Below are 18182 nucleotides of genomic sequence, written 5' to 3'. Positions count from 1 at the left end.
AAAAATAAAAAGTCCACTGACTGTTTTGGTATTGACATGATATTAGTTAAAAGTATTATAGAATATATAGTGCAACCTTTCGCATACATTTGTAATCTGTCCTTTCAAACTGGTGTGTTTCCCTCACAAATGAAAATAGCAAAAGTTATTCCAATCCATAAAAACGGAGAGAGATGTCAGTTTACCAATTATAGGCCAATATCACTACTCCCACAGTTCTCAAAAATTTTAGAAAAGTTATTTGTTAATAGACTTGATAAATATATTGAGAAGCATAATCTCCTAAGTGATAACCAATATGGCTTTAGAGTGAAAAGGTCCACTTCAATGGCAGTGATGGAACTTGTTGAAGGGATATCTAATGCTATAGATAATAAGGAATATACTGTTGGTGTTTTTATAGACTTAAAAAAGGCGTTTGATACAATTGATCATTCTATATTAATAAATAAACTAGAGAGATATGGCATAAGAGGGATAGCATACAAGTGGATGAAAAGTTACCTGGATGAAAGATATCAATATGTCGAATTCAATAATGTAAAATCTAAGCAGTTGAAGGTAACTTGTGGTGTTCCTCAGGGCTCTGTGCTGGGCCCTAAATTATTTATATTATATATAAATGACATATGTAGTGTTTCCAAACTGTTAAAATGTGTATTGTTTGCTGATGACACCACTCTGTACTGCTCAGGTAAAAACCTAGAACAGCTTCTGACTACAGCGGAAAAGGAGTTAAATATATTAAAAAACTGGTTTGATGTAAATAAGTTATCATTAAATATAAAGAAAACAAAATTGATTATTTTTGGCACTAGACAAGTGAAAAATGTATCTAAAATAAGGGTTAATGGAATTGAAATTGAAAGAGTGTACGAAAATAAATTTCTTGGAGTGATAATTGATGATAAGCTGAGTTGGAAGTCTCATATAAACCACGTGAAAACAAAAATGTCAAAAACCATTGCTATTCTCTATAAAACAAAGCATGTCCTGAACAAAAAATCATTATACACACTTTATTGTTCTCTGTTGCTTCCATATATGACTTACTGTCTGGAGATATGGGGTAATGCATATAAAACGAACACTCTTCATATTTTCAAGTTACAAAAAAGAGCTATAAGAATTATAAACCAATCAAACTATATAGAACCAACTAACATTTGTTTATTAATCTGAATACCCTGAAATTTTATGATTTAGTTGAATATAAAATGGCACAGATAATGTATAAAGCACAAAATAACTTGCTTTGCCCCAGTACTCAGAAGCTGTTCAAAGTCAGAGAGAGTCAATATGACTTAAGGGGAACAGATTTCTTTAAGAAAAACAAGATGAGGACAAATATAAAGCAGAGATGTGTTTCTGTTAGAGGAGTTAACCTGTGGAATAGTTATGACAGTGATTTAAAAAGGTGTAGTTCATTTTCCTTGTTTAAAAACATGTTTAAAAATAGAGTATTAGAAAAATATATATATCAAGAATGAAAAGAACAAAAAGGAGAAAAAAAACAACAACCTCTTGATTCTTTACTTTGATGTAGTTACTTATCTAAGGTGGAAAGTTTTTTTTTTCTTTGTTTTGTTTGGTTTTTGCTTTGTTTTATTATTTTCTTCAAGCCCTGTGTACAGGAGCTGCATACAAAAAGATATTTTGTGAAAAGGGTTGGCGTAATAAGCAAATGCTTCAGCCAATACCTTTTGATTAGCCTTGTCTCATGCTTTCTTTCTTTATGGTAGATTTTTGTTCTGTTTTCACTGTTTTTTGTTTTTTTTTTCTCACTGTTTTCACTGAGATTTGAATTTGAATGCTAATCAATAAAATCAAATCAAATCAAAAACATTAAACTGGTAAAGTTATTAGTAAACTTACTAACTCCTCGACCCAGACTGGGCACTGAACCTTTTTCCCACTGGGAACCATGGTATCTAAGTTGGAGATAGTAATTTTCATTCTTGCCACTTCTCATTCAGCTTCAAATTGAACAGACCTGATGACAAAGGGGAGCCACCGAGTCCAACACTCACCGTTAATGAGTTATTGCCAGCAATATGAACCAAGCTCTCACTATGGTTGTACAGGAACTGAATGGCCTATAACAACAGGCCAGACGCCTAATGCTCCCAAAGCACCCTCACACTCCTCACAGGAGACCCTGAGAGATCCGGGCTTTTCCAAACCTACAAAGACACACTAGGTACTGGATACATGTTCTAATGAATGCAAACAACTATTTGACTAACATGTGTGTCTCACCGGCTCTTGTTCCATCTCTGTTCTGTCCTCATTCTCCATCTCCCTCTCTGTTCCTCTTTGTGCTAACTAAAAAGCCAAACACCAACATCATCAAATATTTCTAAGCTTTTCAGGGCCGAGTACAATAACCTCAGTTTGATCTGAATTAAGAAGCAGAAAGTTAGCGGCCATCCAGGTCTTTATGTCTTTAAGACATTCCTGCAGTTTAACTCATTGGTGTGTGTTATCTGGCTTCATGGACAGATAGAGCTGGGTGTCATCTGCATAGCAGTGTAAATGTATGCTATGTCTTCTAATGATGCTGCCTAAGGGAAGCATGTATAATGTAAACAGAATTGGTCCTAGCACTGAACCCTGTGGAACTCCATAATTAACCTCAGTGTGTGAAGAGGACTCTCCATTTACATGCACAAACTGGAGTCTATTAGATAGATATGATACAAACCACTGCAGCACAGTACCTGTAATACCTACAGCATGTTCTAATCGCTCTAATAGGATATTATGGTCAACAGTATCGAATGCTACTGTCACGGTCAGCGATGGCCGTGGAGTTGAGGAAAGTAGGGCCCAAACGCTAGACTCTTATAGTGAAGGACAGTGGATTTATTTATGGTGAGTGGACAAAAACAACAACTATGTCCAGCACTGTAGCTCCCGTGGCGATTCCTCTGTGAATCCCATACCGTGCACGTGTCCATAAACAGTGAAAAAGTGACGACTCCAAAACCCAGTTTCCCCTCGTGACGACACTCCTCGCTCCCGACTCCTGGTGACACAAAACACACACAGCTCAGCAGGAAACACACAGTAGCGATGTCGTTCACATAAACACTCATCAACGGAGGTACTTTACAAGTTTAATATAGAATAATCCCGTGCTGACTGGAGCTCGGCCACCTTCTTAAATAGGATGCTCTTGATGAGGCCATCGGCTGCAGCTGGTGAAGGCTAACGAGCAGCACGTGTGGCAGCTTCCAGTGCGGGAACACTTCCGGTTCGCAGTCCCCCTCAGCAACCCAAAACATCCGGGAGCACACAGGGAGAAGGAGGACAAAAAAGGAGAGAATACCATCAAAAACACACATAATAACAATAATCATAGTCCACACTGCTCAAGGACCCTGGGTCCCTCAGACCCAGGTCCCTGACAGCTGCACTGAGGTCTAGCAAGACAAGCACAGAGATGAGTCCACTGTCAGAGGCCATAAAAAGATCATTTGTAACCTTCACTAAAGCTGTTTCTGTGCTGTGATGAGCTCTGAAACCTGACTGAAACTCTTCAAATAAACCATTCCTCTGCAGATGATCTGTTAGCTGTTTGACAACTACTCTTTCAAGGATGTTTGATATGAAAGGAAGGTTGAAGATTGGCCTATAATTAGCTAAGACTGGTGGGTCTAGAGATGCTTTTTGAGTAAAGGTTTAACTACAGCCAGCTTGAAGGCCTGTGGTACATAGCTGATTATTAGAGATAGGTTGATCATATTTAAGATGGAAGAATTAATTAATGGCAGGACTTCTTTGAGCAGTTTTGTAGGAATGGGGTCTAAAAGACACGTTGATGGTTTGGAGGAAGTAATTATTGAAGTTAACTCAGAAAGATCAATTGGAGAAAAAGAGTCTAACTTAACATCAATGGTACTAAGAGTAGCTGTAGATAATATTACATCTGTGGGATGATTATTGGTAATTTTTTCTCTAATGATTAAAATTTTATTTGTGAAGAAGTTCATGAAGTCATTACTAGTTAACGTTAAAGGGATGGTTGGCTCAACAGAGCTCTGACTGTTTGTCAGCCTGGCTACAGAGCTGAAGAGAAACCTGGGGTTGTTCTTATTTTCTTCAATCAGTGATGAATAGTAAGATGTTCTGGCTTTGCAGAGGGCTTTCTTATAAAGCAACAAACTATTTCTCCACCTAAATTTGTGACACGCCATTTCCTCTCCAGCTTACGAGTCATCTACTTTAGGCTACGTGTTTGAGAATTATACCACGGAGTCAGGTACTTCTGATTTGAGACCTTAGTTTTCACAGGAGCTACAGTATCCAGAGTCGTACGTAGTGAGGAGACAAAATTATTAACAAGATGATCGACCTCTGTTGGAGTAGCGTTCAGATAGCTGCTCTGCTCTGTGTTGGTACAGGGCATTGAAGATGATAACAGTGGGTGGATTATATTCTTAAACTTAGTTACAGCGCTTTCAGAAAGACATCTACTGTGATAAAGTCTACTCTCCACCGCTGTGTAATCAATTATTGTAAATGTAAATGTTATCAGGAAATGATCAGACAGCAGAGGGTTTTCAGGAAACACTGTTAAATGTTCAGTTTCTATGTCATATGTTAAAACAAGGTCTAGAGTGCGATTAAAGTGGTGGGTGGGTTCTTTTACATTTTGACAGAAGCCAATTGAGCCTAATAACAGATTAAATGTCATGTTGAGGCTGTCATTTTTAGCATCTACATGGATGTTAAAATCACCCACAATAATTATTTTATCTGAGCTCAGAACTAAATTAGATATAAAGTCTGAGAAATCAGACAGAAACTCTGTGTAAGGCCCAGGTGGACGATAGATGATAACAAGTAAGACTGGTTTCTGAGTTTTACAGCTGGACAAGGCTAAGCATCAGGCTTTCAAATGAATTGAAGTCTGTCTTGGTCTTTCGTTTCGGCTGCACCAGCTACAGGGGCCTGGCTATCTACGGGTGAATGAAGGGTGCGAAGCCGAGTCTCCAATTCAGTAATCCTGGCCTCCAGAGCTGCAAATATGCTACATGTGTTACAAGTATCACTACTACAAAAGGAGGCCAAGGAGTAACTAAACATCTGACACAATGAGCAGGAAAGTGCAGGAGGGACAGGTGAAGAGGCCATGCTGCTAGCGAGTCGGCTACAACCTAAGCTAAGCTAGCGAAACAGTAAAGACACGGTGAGTGAATACTTTGGCTATAAATTAGGTAGTGAGTACACAGAAAGTGTGCTTCGGATGAAGCACGTGAAGATTATGCTATGAAAAAAGAATGTATCTAAAACTTTTTAATTAAACTGCTAAGCAGATAAGCTACTCAAAGACACCACTGTGTTTGAGCAGGAACAGTAAGTGATACTCTACCGCAGAGAGAGCGAACACCAAGTGACCTTCTTGTTGCTCCAAACTTCTCCAAGGCTTTTAAGATTGGGGTTAGAGCACGTCATCTATTAATTAGAAAGTTGGAAGGTTGATTCCTGGCAGCTCGTTTTCAAATATCCTTAGGCAAGAAACTAACCACAAATTGCTCTCTGATACCTCCAGTGGAGTTGGAATGTTAGATAGAAAGCACTTAAGCATAGAACAAAGTGCTTGTGTGAATGTATGAATGAGGCATATTGTATAAAGCGCTTTGAGTGCTCAGACAGAGGAAAAAAGCGCAATAATAATAACGAGCCTTAGCATAGTCTTTAGTATTTAGGGTAGTAGCTCATTCTTTATGAATAGAGGCACCATTTCCTCAAAAACACTCATTGGTATAGAAATGCTTAATCATAGATTAACCTGTTAGCCCTGTAAAACCACATCCACTTAAAGAGTGCCTGGTCCCAGACCACCAAAAAAAGAGAACAATATAGTACCCAAATAGTAAAAACTATGACTATTAAACATTAAGTCTTTCTCTCTTTTAAGTTCTTGTTAATACATGAATTAATAAATGATAGACATACTGATTTACTCTGCCTTATTGAAACCTGGTTAGAGCAGGATGATTATGTTAGTTTAAATTAATCGACACTCCTGTGTTTAATCTAATTAGACAGAATTAGACTAAGTTTGTTTTTCTCAAATTGTAAAAGAACCCACCACTCTAGATCTTGTTCTGACATATTTAACAGTATTCCCCAAAAACACATCATCCAACATGCAATCAACATGAACCTACATTAAACTACAAGATTAGCATAGCAGTGAAGAAAATGACACAGCATTGATCAAACATCTGTTAACGACATCAACCAGTAGTCTGTGAGCACAAAGAAAATCTGCACCTTTTCACCAAATGTTTTGATGGGGGAGCCATTAGCCGCTGCTAGTAGCTGCACACAGCCCTTAGCTAGCCTCTCAGAACCAGCCGAGGGCAGGAAAATGTCTCCCCAAGTGTGAGTCTTCTATGAAGAGCAGCCATTCCTGGTCACGTCTGCTACAGACCACTGGCGGGCTCATTTCCCTGGGTCTTAAATCTTCACTTTGGCGCTGAAACGTCGTGCCGTGATCCCAGCCACTGTCACTGAGCCAGAGGCCTCTGGGAGAATTAGTGTGGGTGCCAGCCCACACAGAAGCGGACAGTTGTCGGAGATAACCATGTGTGAAGAGGAACTCCATGTCATCCATCCCCAGTAAGCACAGCATGTTCTCCATGAGCTTGAAAGTGGTACCATCACCTAAGCCTGAGAGAGAGGAGTTTCTTTTCTCTGTGTCGGAGTGGGAGTGGCGCCGCAGCAGCAGCGCCTTGAGAGCGGTGTATTTCCTTTGGCCAAGGGGATTCTGGAGGAGGGTCATTGGACAGCAGAGTCCAATGAGGCCAATGAGGCCACCACATGTTTTTCATGTCTTCAGATAAAATTCCACAAAGAGCAAACTGAGCTTCGACATGCACGAACCATGAAGGAGGGTCGTGAAGCCAAAAGTCCTGTACTTTAACTACCAAAGCAAACGCAGGTGCAGGCAGAGGTGGGAGTCTGGCAGCCACAGATGCTTCTGGGAAAGGGCCGGTTTCCTCTTCAGGCCTCAGCATGTTTGTCTCAGGGGTCACCAATGTGGAGGTACGTAAGGATGACACAAGACCTCATCACGTTTTACTCCAACTTTAATTTCAGCTTCACACAACTGAACTCACAAGGCAGAAAACACCTCCTACAACCCAAAAACATTACCCCTCCCTCTTCCCTTATTGCTGGATGTGAGTGGAGTCCCCTGGTGGTCCCACACAAAGCAAACAAAAAAAACTCTCAGACGGAAGTTTTTAGGTCCTGTGACTTATGCAAGCACCACTACGTAGTTCTTTCTGCAGTGGAGCTTGATCCAACTAAAAAATACAATATTTAACGTCCATGGCCACAAATTAGTTTGTGGCCAACAGTATTTTACAAACTGCAATCAGACTGTGTTGCAGGTATTTTTGCATTTTCATGTAAAAGTGAACAATGGTAAGAACTGGTCCATGAACCTGAATTAAAAATTTTCAATAAGTACCTCTGAGACTGTGCATCATATCCAAATCTATAAAAACCTAAACTTTTGTCAGAAAGTAAAACTACAGGTGTTAACAGATGTATGTGAGATTGTTAGGTTGTTAAAAGTATACTGAAATATACTTTTAACAACCTAACAATCTCTCTCTAAAACCTACAGAGGTGACTGTGTACAAATAAATGACACCAGAACAAAACTGTTTTTATATTGCAGAAATTCTTCAAGAGTTAAGTTGCTGAAAGTGTTTTGTCACAGTGTGAATGAAGTAAGTTGAGGAACTGGATTTTTCTTCTACACGGCTTGGAAGGCCCTGGTTTGAGCTGGTTTGATCATAACAGCAGTGACTGGGTTTGGAGTGAGAGGTAGACATGGAAGTGGGTGCAAAAGATGTTCAGGGATCTTGGGAATCTTCTGATGGCATTCAGGTGGAGACTGTGGGAAAGCCTGGCAGTTCTCGTTAAGGGCAGCCACAGCAGGAACAAAGGCACGCTGACATTTAGGTCCCATGTTGTGCACCATGGACTGGGTGGAGGAGGTGCCCGAATGGGAACTGCCAGAGCGAGATGAGGAGAGGGAGTTGGGCTTCACTAGTTTGGCTTTGGGAGCTTCTGCATCCTCCCTGAAATGAGAACATAGCTGCATGATTTACTGGCAGGACGAAACTGAAATTGATCATGAAAGTTTAGCTTTAGTAAAGTAGAAAGTATACTTTTAGTAGAAAAGTACCAGTCAAAAGTTTTAAAACACCCCAATTTTTCCAGTTTTTTATTGAAAATTATGAAGTTTACTGTCACATTGCACTCTGTAATGAAGCATAGTACAAATAAGCAACTGGAGTCAAAAGAAAAAATTCATGGAATCAATTTGTAGACCAAAATGTGTTCTAAACCAGCGGTCCCCAACCTTTTTTGCGCCACGGACCAGTTTATGTCCAACCCTGGGGCGCATCTGTCAGTGCGCCCCAGGGTGGCTGTGGCTACAATGTAGCTTGCCATCACCAGTGTGTGAATGTGTGCGTGAATGGGTGGATGACTGGATATGTAAAGCGCTTTGGGGTCCTTAGGGACTATTAAAGCGCTATATAAATACAGGCCATTTACCATTTACCATTTAACAACATTTTCACTGACCGGACTTTAAGGTGTCATGGATAAATTCACCAAAATAAAACCAGTACCGGTACCAAAAAAAGAAGATTTATTCATGACACACGGGAAAAGACGGAGGAGGAGACGGACGAAGGGAAACCAAGTTAATGATAAAAATGATTTAAAAAAAAAAAATGATAAAAATGCCTAAATTTCACACCCAAGCCTCAAATCTCACCGCCCAGTACCGAAAGACTCAAGGGCCAGTACCGCTGTTCTAAACTTTTGACTCACCAGAGTAGCCTCCTTTGGCAGATATAACAGCTGAACACACTCGTGTTATTCTTTCTACAATAGAAATCAAATATTCTCACATATCTGTAGCAGAAGTTCCCATAAATGTGGACCTTGTAGGCTGCTTTGCTTTCACTCTTCTGTCCAGTTCATCTCAAACCAACTTGATGGGGTTTAAGTCTGGAGACTGTGCTGGACACTCCATGTTTTCAAGTTTTGGGTCATCATCTTGCTGTAGGATGAACTCCTGATCAGCTAGGTCCATACCAGAGGCTACTGCATGGAGCTGCAGAGTGCTGTGGTAGCTGTTTTGGTTCAGGGTGCCTCTCACTTTGTACAAGTCACCGACCCTGGATCCAGCAAAAAGCCCCAAACCATCACACTTCCTCCTCCGTGGTTTTTTTTTTTTTTTGGATAATTTAATTTTAAATTTTTAAAAATATAAAACAAAAGCTGTCGTGCTAGCAATGTACCAGGTTTATCCCCAAACTCAAAGTGCTTTTGTCGCAAAATCCAGAGTAAATTGCTGACTAGGCCACTCATAATGCCATTATATTAATATTTTAATTTCAGTATCTCTTTATAATCCATAGACGATTTAGAGGTTTGATACATTCTTTCCAGGACAGGAAAGCTATTGATTTCCGACAGACGTTTCTCTCTTTCTCTTTTAAGAGCTGAAGTGTAAGAAATTATCGCACCCCTCAAAACAGTCTTCAGTGCTTCCCATAAAGTACAGGGTGGGCCATTTATATGGATACACCGTAATAACATGGGAATGGTTGTGAGGGGGCAAACTCCTCAAGATGGGTGGTGACCATGGTGGCCATTTAGAAGTCGGCCATCTTGGATACAACTTTTGTTTTTTCAATAGGAAGAGGGCCATGTGACACATCAAACTTATTGGTAATGTCACAAGAAAAACAATGGTGTGCTAGTCACGTGGATGATGTATCTAAGAAGGGGTCAAGATAACAGTTAAGGTCTCCAGCCACTATTATATTAGAATCGTTGTTATTAGTGATGGGATTTCCGGCTCTTTTTAGAGAACCGGCTCTTTCGGCTCCCAACCCGCTCTTCAGGTTGTTTTGTTGCTTTAATTAATTTATTATTAACAAAAATATAAAAGATAAAAAAATATATAAATATATAAATGCACAAAAGGAATTATTCATGTAAAAAAAAAAACGTGGTTTTATTTATATATGTTTATATATAAATATATACGGTGGCCCCAAGAGACAAAGCACGTACAAACTCCAAAACACATTTCTAGCGTTAACTGAACTTCCAAAACAGAGCTACCTGGATCACTTAAATTATACAATTGAAAGCATATGTGTATTGTTTGTGTATTTGTACACAAGCACTCAGATACATTCAAATAATTTAAGAAAAAACGTTCATTTACCTGTTACTACCACACACCAAATCTGGTCGTTGGTACTTCCTGCCTTGTAAATATACTTTTATTTATTCACTCCACATAAAATGTAATAAATAAATCATATTATACAAAAACCAACTATTCACATTTCAACTTTTATCTATTTAAATTTTCAGCTTTTACCTTTTAAACAAATTTAAAGTGAAACAACACAAAACACTGCAAACCACAACACAATTAAATATAAATTAAAATATGAAAACAAAAAAGATGCACATTCTCTGTCATATGGGCCTGCATGAATAAACTTTCTGAATCCTTTATCATCCGTTTCATCCGGGCATTGTGATTCCTTTAAGTGAGGTTCACAATTTGGCCAGCAGCCTCGGTTTGGTTTACTAGGGGATAGATGCATGTCATTTTTGGGAGCAGCGGGGTAGGCGGGTGATAGGCGCTGGGGTATTGTTTTGTTTTGTGGCTTAGATGCGTGTATTCTATTGCACTTACTTAACTAATATAATTATATAACTATGACACATTACCAGATGATCTTACTGAACTATGTGCTTTCTGGAAAAGCTGATCGGCGCCAGTTTGTATGCAAACTGTGGATTGACAGTTAGCATACAGATAAAGAAAACAAAACATTTTTTAAAAAGTCAGAAATTAGGAGCAACACAGTGCAGTCTGTTTGATAGTCCACAGCGTGAGGCACAACACAAACTAAAAGCTCGCTCACCTTATTAGACAAAAAGAGAGAAAAAAGAAGAAAAAAGAAGACATGCAATCACAGCTGATACGCAAGTTACTCCTTCTCTGTAGCACTATAGTTCTAACGCTGGCGAGCCACCTCTGCTTGTTCTGGATCATTGAAAACCTCCGGAATATCCTCATCTTTCTAGTGCACACACAGCTTTGTTGGGTACCATAGCTGGAATTTAATTCCATCTTCTCTCAGGGCTTGCATCACATTCCGGAAGGAACAGTGCTAGCTCATTACTTCGCTGGTGCAGTCTGGGAAGATCAGAACTTTATTCCCCTTGTACTCCATCGGTTGCATCCTGGCGAGGCATAGAATAAGCTCTTTCATCTGAAAGTGATGTATTCGGGCGATGGTGGTATGCGGTTTCTGTCCCGCTGCCAGCCTAGGCCATAGGGATCGATGAGCGTGGTCGACCTTAAGTGGATGTGGGAAGTGTTGCTTACCCAATAATTCGGGGATGAGGTTGGAAATAAACTCTTTCGGACTCCCTATCTTCTGAGCACTGTTTTATGCCAACAATTTTTATATTAAGTCTCCGAGTACAGGCCTCCAAATCCAATAGTTTGGGTTGAATCTTTACAAGCTTTGCCAGGTCCTCGCATTTGGCTTCAAGCGTTCCCATTCGCTATTCCCGGGGCGTTGACCGCTAATTTCCTGACCTTCCATGCGGTTCTGTAAGTCAGTCTGTATGGATAGCACCAACTGGAACTTGGCCTCAAAAGCATCAAACTGCTCATCAAGTTTTTCCAGGATTGATTCAGATATTGTCTTACATGTTTCCTGGCATATCTTATTCTACCTTGGTGTTCATCTGAACAATAGACTGGACTGGACTCATAACTCAGACGCCCTCTACAGGAAAGGGCAGAGCAGGCTGTACCTGCTGCGGAGACTCAGGTCGTTTGGAGTGGAGGGCCCACTCCTGAAGACCTTCTATGACTCTGTTGTGGCTTCTGCTATCTTTTATGGCGTGGTCTGCTGGGGCGGCAGCATCTCTGCTGGGGACAGGAAGAGACTGAACAGGCTGATCCGAAGGGCCAGCTCTGTTCTAGGATGCCCTCTGGACCCAGTGGAGGTGGTGAGTGACAGGAGAACGGCGGCTAAGCTGTCATCCCTGATGGACAACATCTCCCACCCCATGCAGCAGACTGTGACAGCACTGAGCAGCTCCTTCAGTGGGAGACTGCGGCACCCACGGTGTGGGACGGAGAGATTTCGCAGGTCTTTCCTCCCCACTGCTGTCAGACTCCATAATAAAGACTTTAACTGATCAAGCACACACATCCATACATATGCAATAATACTAAGTGCAATAATCCTTTCTGTCATCGTTGTATTTTTACTCAGTTGTATATAGTATTTGTATTTGTATTCTATTTTTATCTTATTGTATATTTATTTTATTTTATTCTACTGTATATAGTATTTTATTTTATTCTATTCTGTACAGTTGTGTACTGTATTTATTCTTATTGTATTCTAATTTTTGCGTCATAACTTTTGCACTGTCCACTTCCTGCTGTGACAAAACAAATTTCCCACGTGTGGGACTAATAAAGGTTATCTTATCTTATCTTATCTTATCTTATACATTTCACTCTTGTCATCCGGAGTGACAACTTTAGGCTCAGCCAAAGCCCTGCTGGTGCAACTATCATTAGCATCAAGCTCGATGCTCGACCATTTGTCGATGGTCTTATTCTTGCCTAGGTTCGAGGCTTTCTTTGGCGGAGACATTTCAGATATGCTGGGCAATGATTAAGCCAAAGGTACAAATCGATTATTTCAGCTCCTGAATGGTTTTATCGTGGTATCTTGCGTTTTGTGGAAACTGGGGTGTTTCTGAGTGTCTTTGATGGTGAAGGAAACTGTACTCACTGACACCTTGACTTTCTTTGCAGTTTCTTTGTAGGACAGACCTACATTTATAAATGTTATGATGGTCTGTCTCTCTTCCATTGTTAATTCCATTTTTCTCACCATTTCTGTACAACACACTACTTTCTGCAGTACAGTACTGTTCAAGTGATGCTCACGAGGGTACATCAGTGTGCTCCAACACTGCTTTTATGCAGACAGAGGGAGCTGGAAGTAATCCAGAGAAGTTGGAACACCTGTAGGAATTAGTAGCACCAGCTTTCAAGGCTGGATCAACCTCCATTGTTGCAGAACAGATTTAAATTGTTAAAACCATGTTGTGTTCCCTGAAAAAGGCCATTTTTCTGAAATGTACATTATTTTTTAGTGTTGGGTAACCTTACCTTTTTTTAAACCTCTGGCAGTTCAACACTTACCTTTGTACCATTTCAAGCTATTCATTGGATTTGAACGACTTGAATTGCAATAAATAACTGGAAGGATTAGAGTGTTCTAAGTCTTCTGATCAGTAGTGAATACTTTCAACTTTCTTGTTCTGTAACTGGTTAATTAATAGAAAAATTCCACAACAGTCTGAATTATTGCAATTCAAACTAATACAATCACTTTGTGTAAAAAGTGAGAAAAGGTAACTGCTGTTATAACCAATACAGCCATAAATTGAAACTATCATTTTGGGATTCATCTATTTGAAGTTTTTATTTCATGCAGAAACATTGATGGATCAGAAAGGCAGTCCTACAGGTATACAGGTTATACATATATTTCAGTGATTCTGGTAATGAGATGGCTGAAACGATGAAATGAATGATTGTATAACATGCAGCAATTATATTAATATATTGAATAAAACTGTAAAAGTAAAGTTTTTTGTCATGGGTAGTTATCATGTGCAAAGAAATATTCTAGGCATTGTCTACCTGATTTCATTGGGCGTCTCCTCCTCTTCATTTTTTTCCATGTCCTTTTTGCAGAATACCAACCAGATGATGAGTAAGATAAGCAGAATGGCGAAGGACACACCAACCACTACACCTGCTACCACACCAATTCCCTTCACATCTACCAAAAATAACAAAAAATATTGATGTAAGACACACTATTATGCTACAACCACCAATGCATCAAATTCACCATTGCTATTTTTCAGTTGCATGCAAGTTTCAGTAAAATACTTGTCTCCCCGTCTTTATCATTTTCAGAAACCTATATAACACACCCCAGTATTATAAAAGCTAAAGCCAGATAAAAAAAACCCCAATTTATCCCTTCAGCTATTATATATTATAGCTATAATATAAAATAATTGAACCTTGAAAATCAATACATTTTAAAATTGTTTTAAATAATGCTATTCCAGAAGTTCCAAGTTGTCGACTATAGTATTGTGAGAAAGTCTTGAGTCATCACTTTTTATTTATTGAAAAGTTGGAAATATGTTCAGTGATTTACTGAAGTATGTGCAAATATAAATGCAAATACTTATTCTAAGAGGTGGTTGTGGCTCAGGAGGAAGAGTGCATTGTCTACCAATTGGAAAGTTTGTAGTTTGTTAAAGGCCTGCCACCTCTTTTGTCTTCCACTTGTCCAGTTTCCCTCAAATTATTTTAAAGACACACAGCACACCATATTGAGCTGTAACAGATTTTTGGCTGTCTTTTTAAATCACCTTGTTGTTGATTCAAGGTGTGTTTTGCACCAGGCTGCTAGTAACAAGGTGTCTAAAGATTCCATTTAAAATGGGTTCTTTGATAAATTGTTTGGCTGGCACTGGTTCTGTCACGGTCCCCATGTCTCTCTGGCTGGCTCACGCTGGCTACAGGTTTTGTTGTTGTTGTTCTTTTTTGTTTTTGTTTTCTTTGTCTCTCCTCCTCCTCTCTGCCTGGGTGGAGCTCGTTACGGGCTCTCGCTCTTGGCCCACGCACCTGTGTGATTGTCTCCACCTGCTGCTGATCTGGCTGATTTCCCCAGCTGCTATTTAAGGCAGTGGCACAGAGCAGCTCACCGCTGGAACGTTGAACCTCCTGAATTCGTGCTCTCGGCATTATCAAAAGAATCCCGTGTGTATTTTGTAAGTATTTGTATACTTGAATGATTCAAGCATAAAACACAAAGGCTTAAAAAATATTAAACAGATATGCTCTCTTCCATTTGCACAATATCTAAAATTAGAAAAATCCAGTCTTAAAATGATGCTAAAAATTAGTGATGGGCAGATGAAGCCCCATGAAGCACTGAAGCTTTTCATCCAATTGGTTCACCCCAACGCGAAGCTTCATGAAGCTTCATTTGCTCTAGCAGGACACCTACTGGACGTAAAAATAATAGCTGGCATGAATTTGAAGAGTGTGGCATTTTGCACACAGCCTGTAAATGTCAACAACAAAAGGAGTGTGTAAAACACCTATAGTGTAGTGATGGCAGTATACTGTGTATATTTATGCTGGCAGTATGGAAAATGATTATTTGCGGCAAAGTTCGAACCGCTTCATGAACCAGTCACGTGGTACAGCCGGGCAGCGAGGCTTCGGACGTCATCATTTTCAGCTCCTCCCATAAATGAAGCAAGCCTCGATACGCGCTTCGCGGAAACGCCCCCTCCATTACTCGACACACGCTCCGAAGCCTCGATACAGAACGTCCCATCACTACTAAAAATCCTGTTCATCCAATTAATCTTCTAGACTGGATTACTTTAGTTCATTATTATCAGGTTGTTCTAAAAACTGACTGAAAAGCCGTCACTTGATCCAAAATGCTGCAGCAGGAGTACTGACAGCGACTAGAAAGAGAGAGCAGATTTCTCCTATATTGTCTGATGAGCTTGGAAAAGAACGAAACTGGACTTTTTAAAGTTTCTTGAAGACACTTCACCTCTCATCTGAAAGCTTCTTCAGTTATAAAACCAAATGGTGGAAAGTCTCAGATATTTAAACCCTAGTGGGGGTGGTCCATTAAGAAGGTCGTTGAACCACTATTGATGATGTGCCTTGTCACATGAGCCAAGATGTTAAAAAAGCTGTAAGTCATTAACAGCAGAGTTCATCAGCAGAACAAACCTTCCCTCACCCTATATCATGTGACCCATTGAGATCAACTGACGCAAGATGTAAGTAGGGCTTGAGGCACCTTGGGAAAGGGATCTCAAAACTGCATTGTAGGTGGCAAGCAGTTGGTGTGATAAGCCACCTCCTCTGTTGAAAGATGGCTGTTCACAGTGGACATAGAAGGCCTCTTTCACTTCTCTGTCAAACTATCTGTCTTGTCTGTCTAAAATGTGAACACTGACATCCTTGAAAGAGTGATCTTTATCCTTTAGATCGGGGTGTCCAAATCCAGGCCTCGAGGGCCGGTGTCCTGCAGGTTTTAGATCTCACCCTGGATCAACACTCCTGAATCAAATGATTAGTTCATTACCAGGCCTCAGGGGAACTTCAAGACATGTTGAGGAGGTCATTTCAATCAGATCTCACAGGTATAGGAATGCTTGGCACTATACAAGGCTTAAAGTACACTAGTAATGTTCCTTAGGAACTCAGTGCACTGGAAGACAATACTGGAGACCAGAGATGGGCAGTAACACATAATCCAATTACTTTTTAATGTAAGGGATTGCTATTGCAAAAAGGTAATTAGATTACTGTTACTTTCCAACGTCCATGGCACCAACAGACACATGTGTAGATCAAGAATAGAAAACATGGGGCGCGGGATAGAGCAGCACCATGCAGCATTTAATGTTGGGAAATACTGACATTACTTTGAGTTTGACTCTTTAAAAAGTAACTACCGTAATTGTCGGGCTATAAGCCGCTACTTTTTGCACAAGCTTTGAACCCTGCGGCTTTTAGTCAGGTGCGGCTTTTCTATGGATTGTCCATGATTTTTGTGATATCGTAAGACGATTTGTTTTGTTTGTTCCGCTGTTGTACGGCACTACGTTGCCTGGCGGAAGGATCGGGGTTCAAGAGTGGTATGTTGGTCACATGTCCATCCGCCAGGCAACATAGTGCCGTACAAGTAGCGCGAAAAACAAACTTCAAAGTAGCGCTACGCGTTCAGCGGGAGTCGTGGATGATGAGCGGCGATAAACTTGCGAAAATCAAGTTGTGCTCAACTCTACTGGTGGATTCTGACAGCGTGGAAAAGTGTGCAAACATCCACGATCACCAACGGATTTCGAAGGGCTGGACTGCTGCATGATGAAGAGGAGGACACCGCCACGGCCCTTCAGAGGGTGTTCGACTCCGACACTGACAATGACAATGAGGATTATCTTTGGTTTTGAAAGTGACAACGAAGGAAAGAAGCTGAGAGTGGATGACGAAGCCATCCTGAGCCTGTTCGTTTCCGACACTGGAGAAGAGGACTTTGGTGGTTTTAGAGCGCAGGAAGATGGTGGTGAATGACTGACTTTTCTTCTTGTTAAAGCCGTGTCACTGCACCTGAGCCTAAAAGGTAGTCTGAATCTATTGTTCTGGTGTGCTGTAGGTTACTGTTATGTACTACATTTGTTACTCATTTATGAAGCACAGCACATGTGCAAATATGTACCCATAACTTGTTTTTCAAAATATTAATAAAAGGGGTGTGTCTCCAAACAGCCATCTCTTTCCTGACAATTCGCTTTGTGCATATTCTCTTACATATGATAAGTCAATATTGAAACACCTGCGGCTTTTAGTCAGGTGCGGCTAATGTATGTACAAAACAGGATTTTCCCCTGATTTTAGCTTGTGCGGCTAATATTCAGGTGCGCTTTGTAGTCCGGGAAATACGGTAATTACTTTATTCAAGTAATTTGAACAACACTGCTGGAGACCAACTCCAGGCTACTGCACAAGCCACTGTCAAGCGTGTAATATATGTAGGACAAATATGTCCCACAGATGACAGTGCTGACTCAAAGTCAGAGGGAGGACTGGGAGAGTAGTTTATGTCCTGTGCCAGAACATTTCCCATGTGGCCACTGAGGGTTTTTATTATGTTCAAATCAAAAGAGCTGCATTGCTAGTGGTATGAGGAAAAGAATGGATTGGTACAGCAGATCCGGGAAAGTACTGACAAGCACTTAAGTTGTTCCAGGTTTTCTCACAATATTCATATTCATAATGGATGAAATTCATTTTTTACCTCAAATACCTACACACAATATCTCATGATGTTTCTGCCCATAGTTATTCCCTCATTGTCTTCAGTTGTGTTTTGATCCCTGTCTGCTCCAGTCTGCATGCCAAATGTCCTTGGGCAAGATACTAACCCCATGTTGCTCTCCGAAGTAGG

General features: G+C 40.3%; 1 protein-coding gene across 1 annotated transcript in view; it reads right to left on the bottom strand.

Annotated features, from left to right (window-relative positions):
- Positions 1 to 7101: 7101 nt before the first annotated feature.
- LOC309715586 (CXADR-like membrane protein) overlaps positions 7102 to 18182 on the bottom strand; it is a 118764-nt gene continuing 107683 nt past the window's right edge. The window contains 2 exon segments of the mRNA XM_082548840.1: positions 7102 to 8108; positions 13820 to 13961. Of these exon segments, the coding sequence (XP_082404966.1) occupies positions 7781 to 8108; positions 13820 to 13961 (470 nt within the window). The 3' untranslated portion in view covers positions 7102 to 7780.

Source organism: Aulonocara stuartgranti (genome assembly GCF_965226115.1).
Source record: "Aulonocara stuartgranti genome assembly, chromosome: 10".
NCBI lineage: Eukaryota > Metazoa > Chordata > Actinopteri > Cichliformes > Cichlidae > Aulonocara > Aulonocara stuartgranti.
The sequence above is the reverse complement of the archived record's forward strand: the minus strand, read 5'-3'. Positions and strand labels throughout refer to the sequence as shown.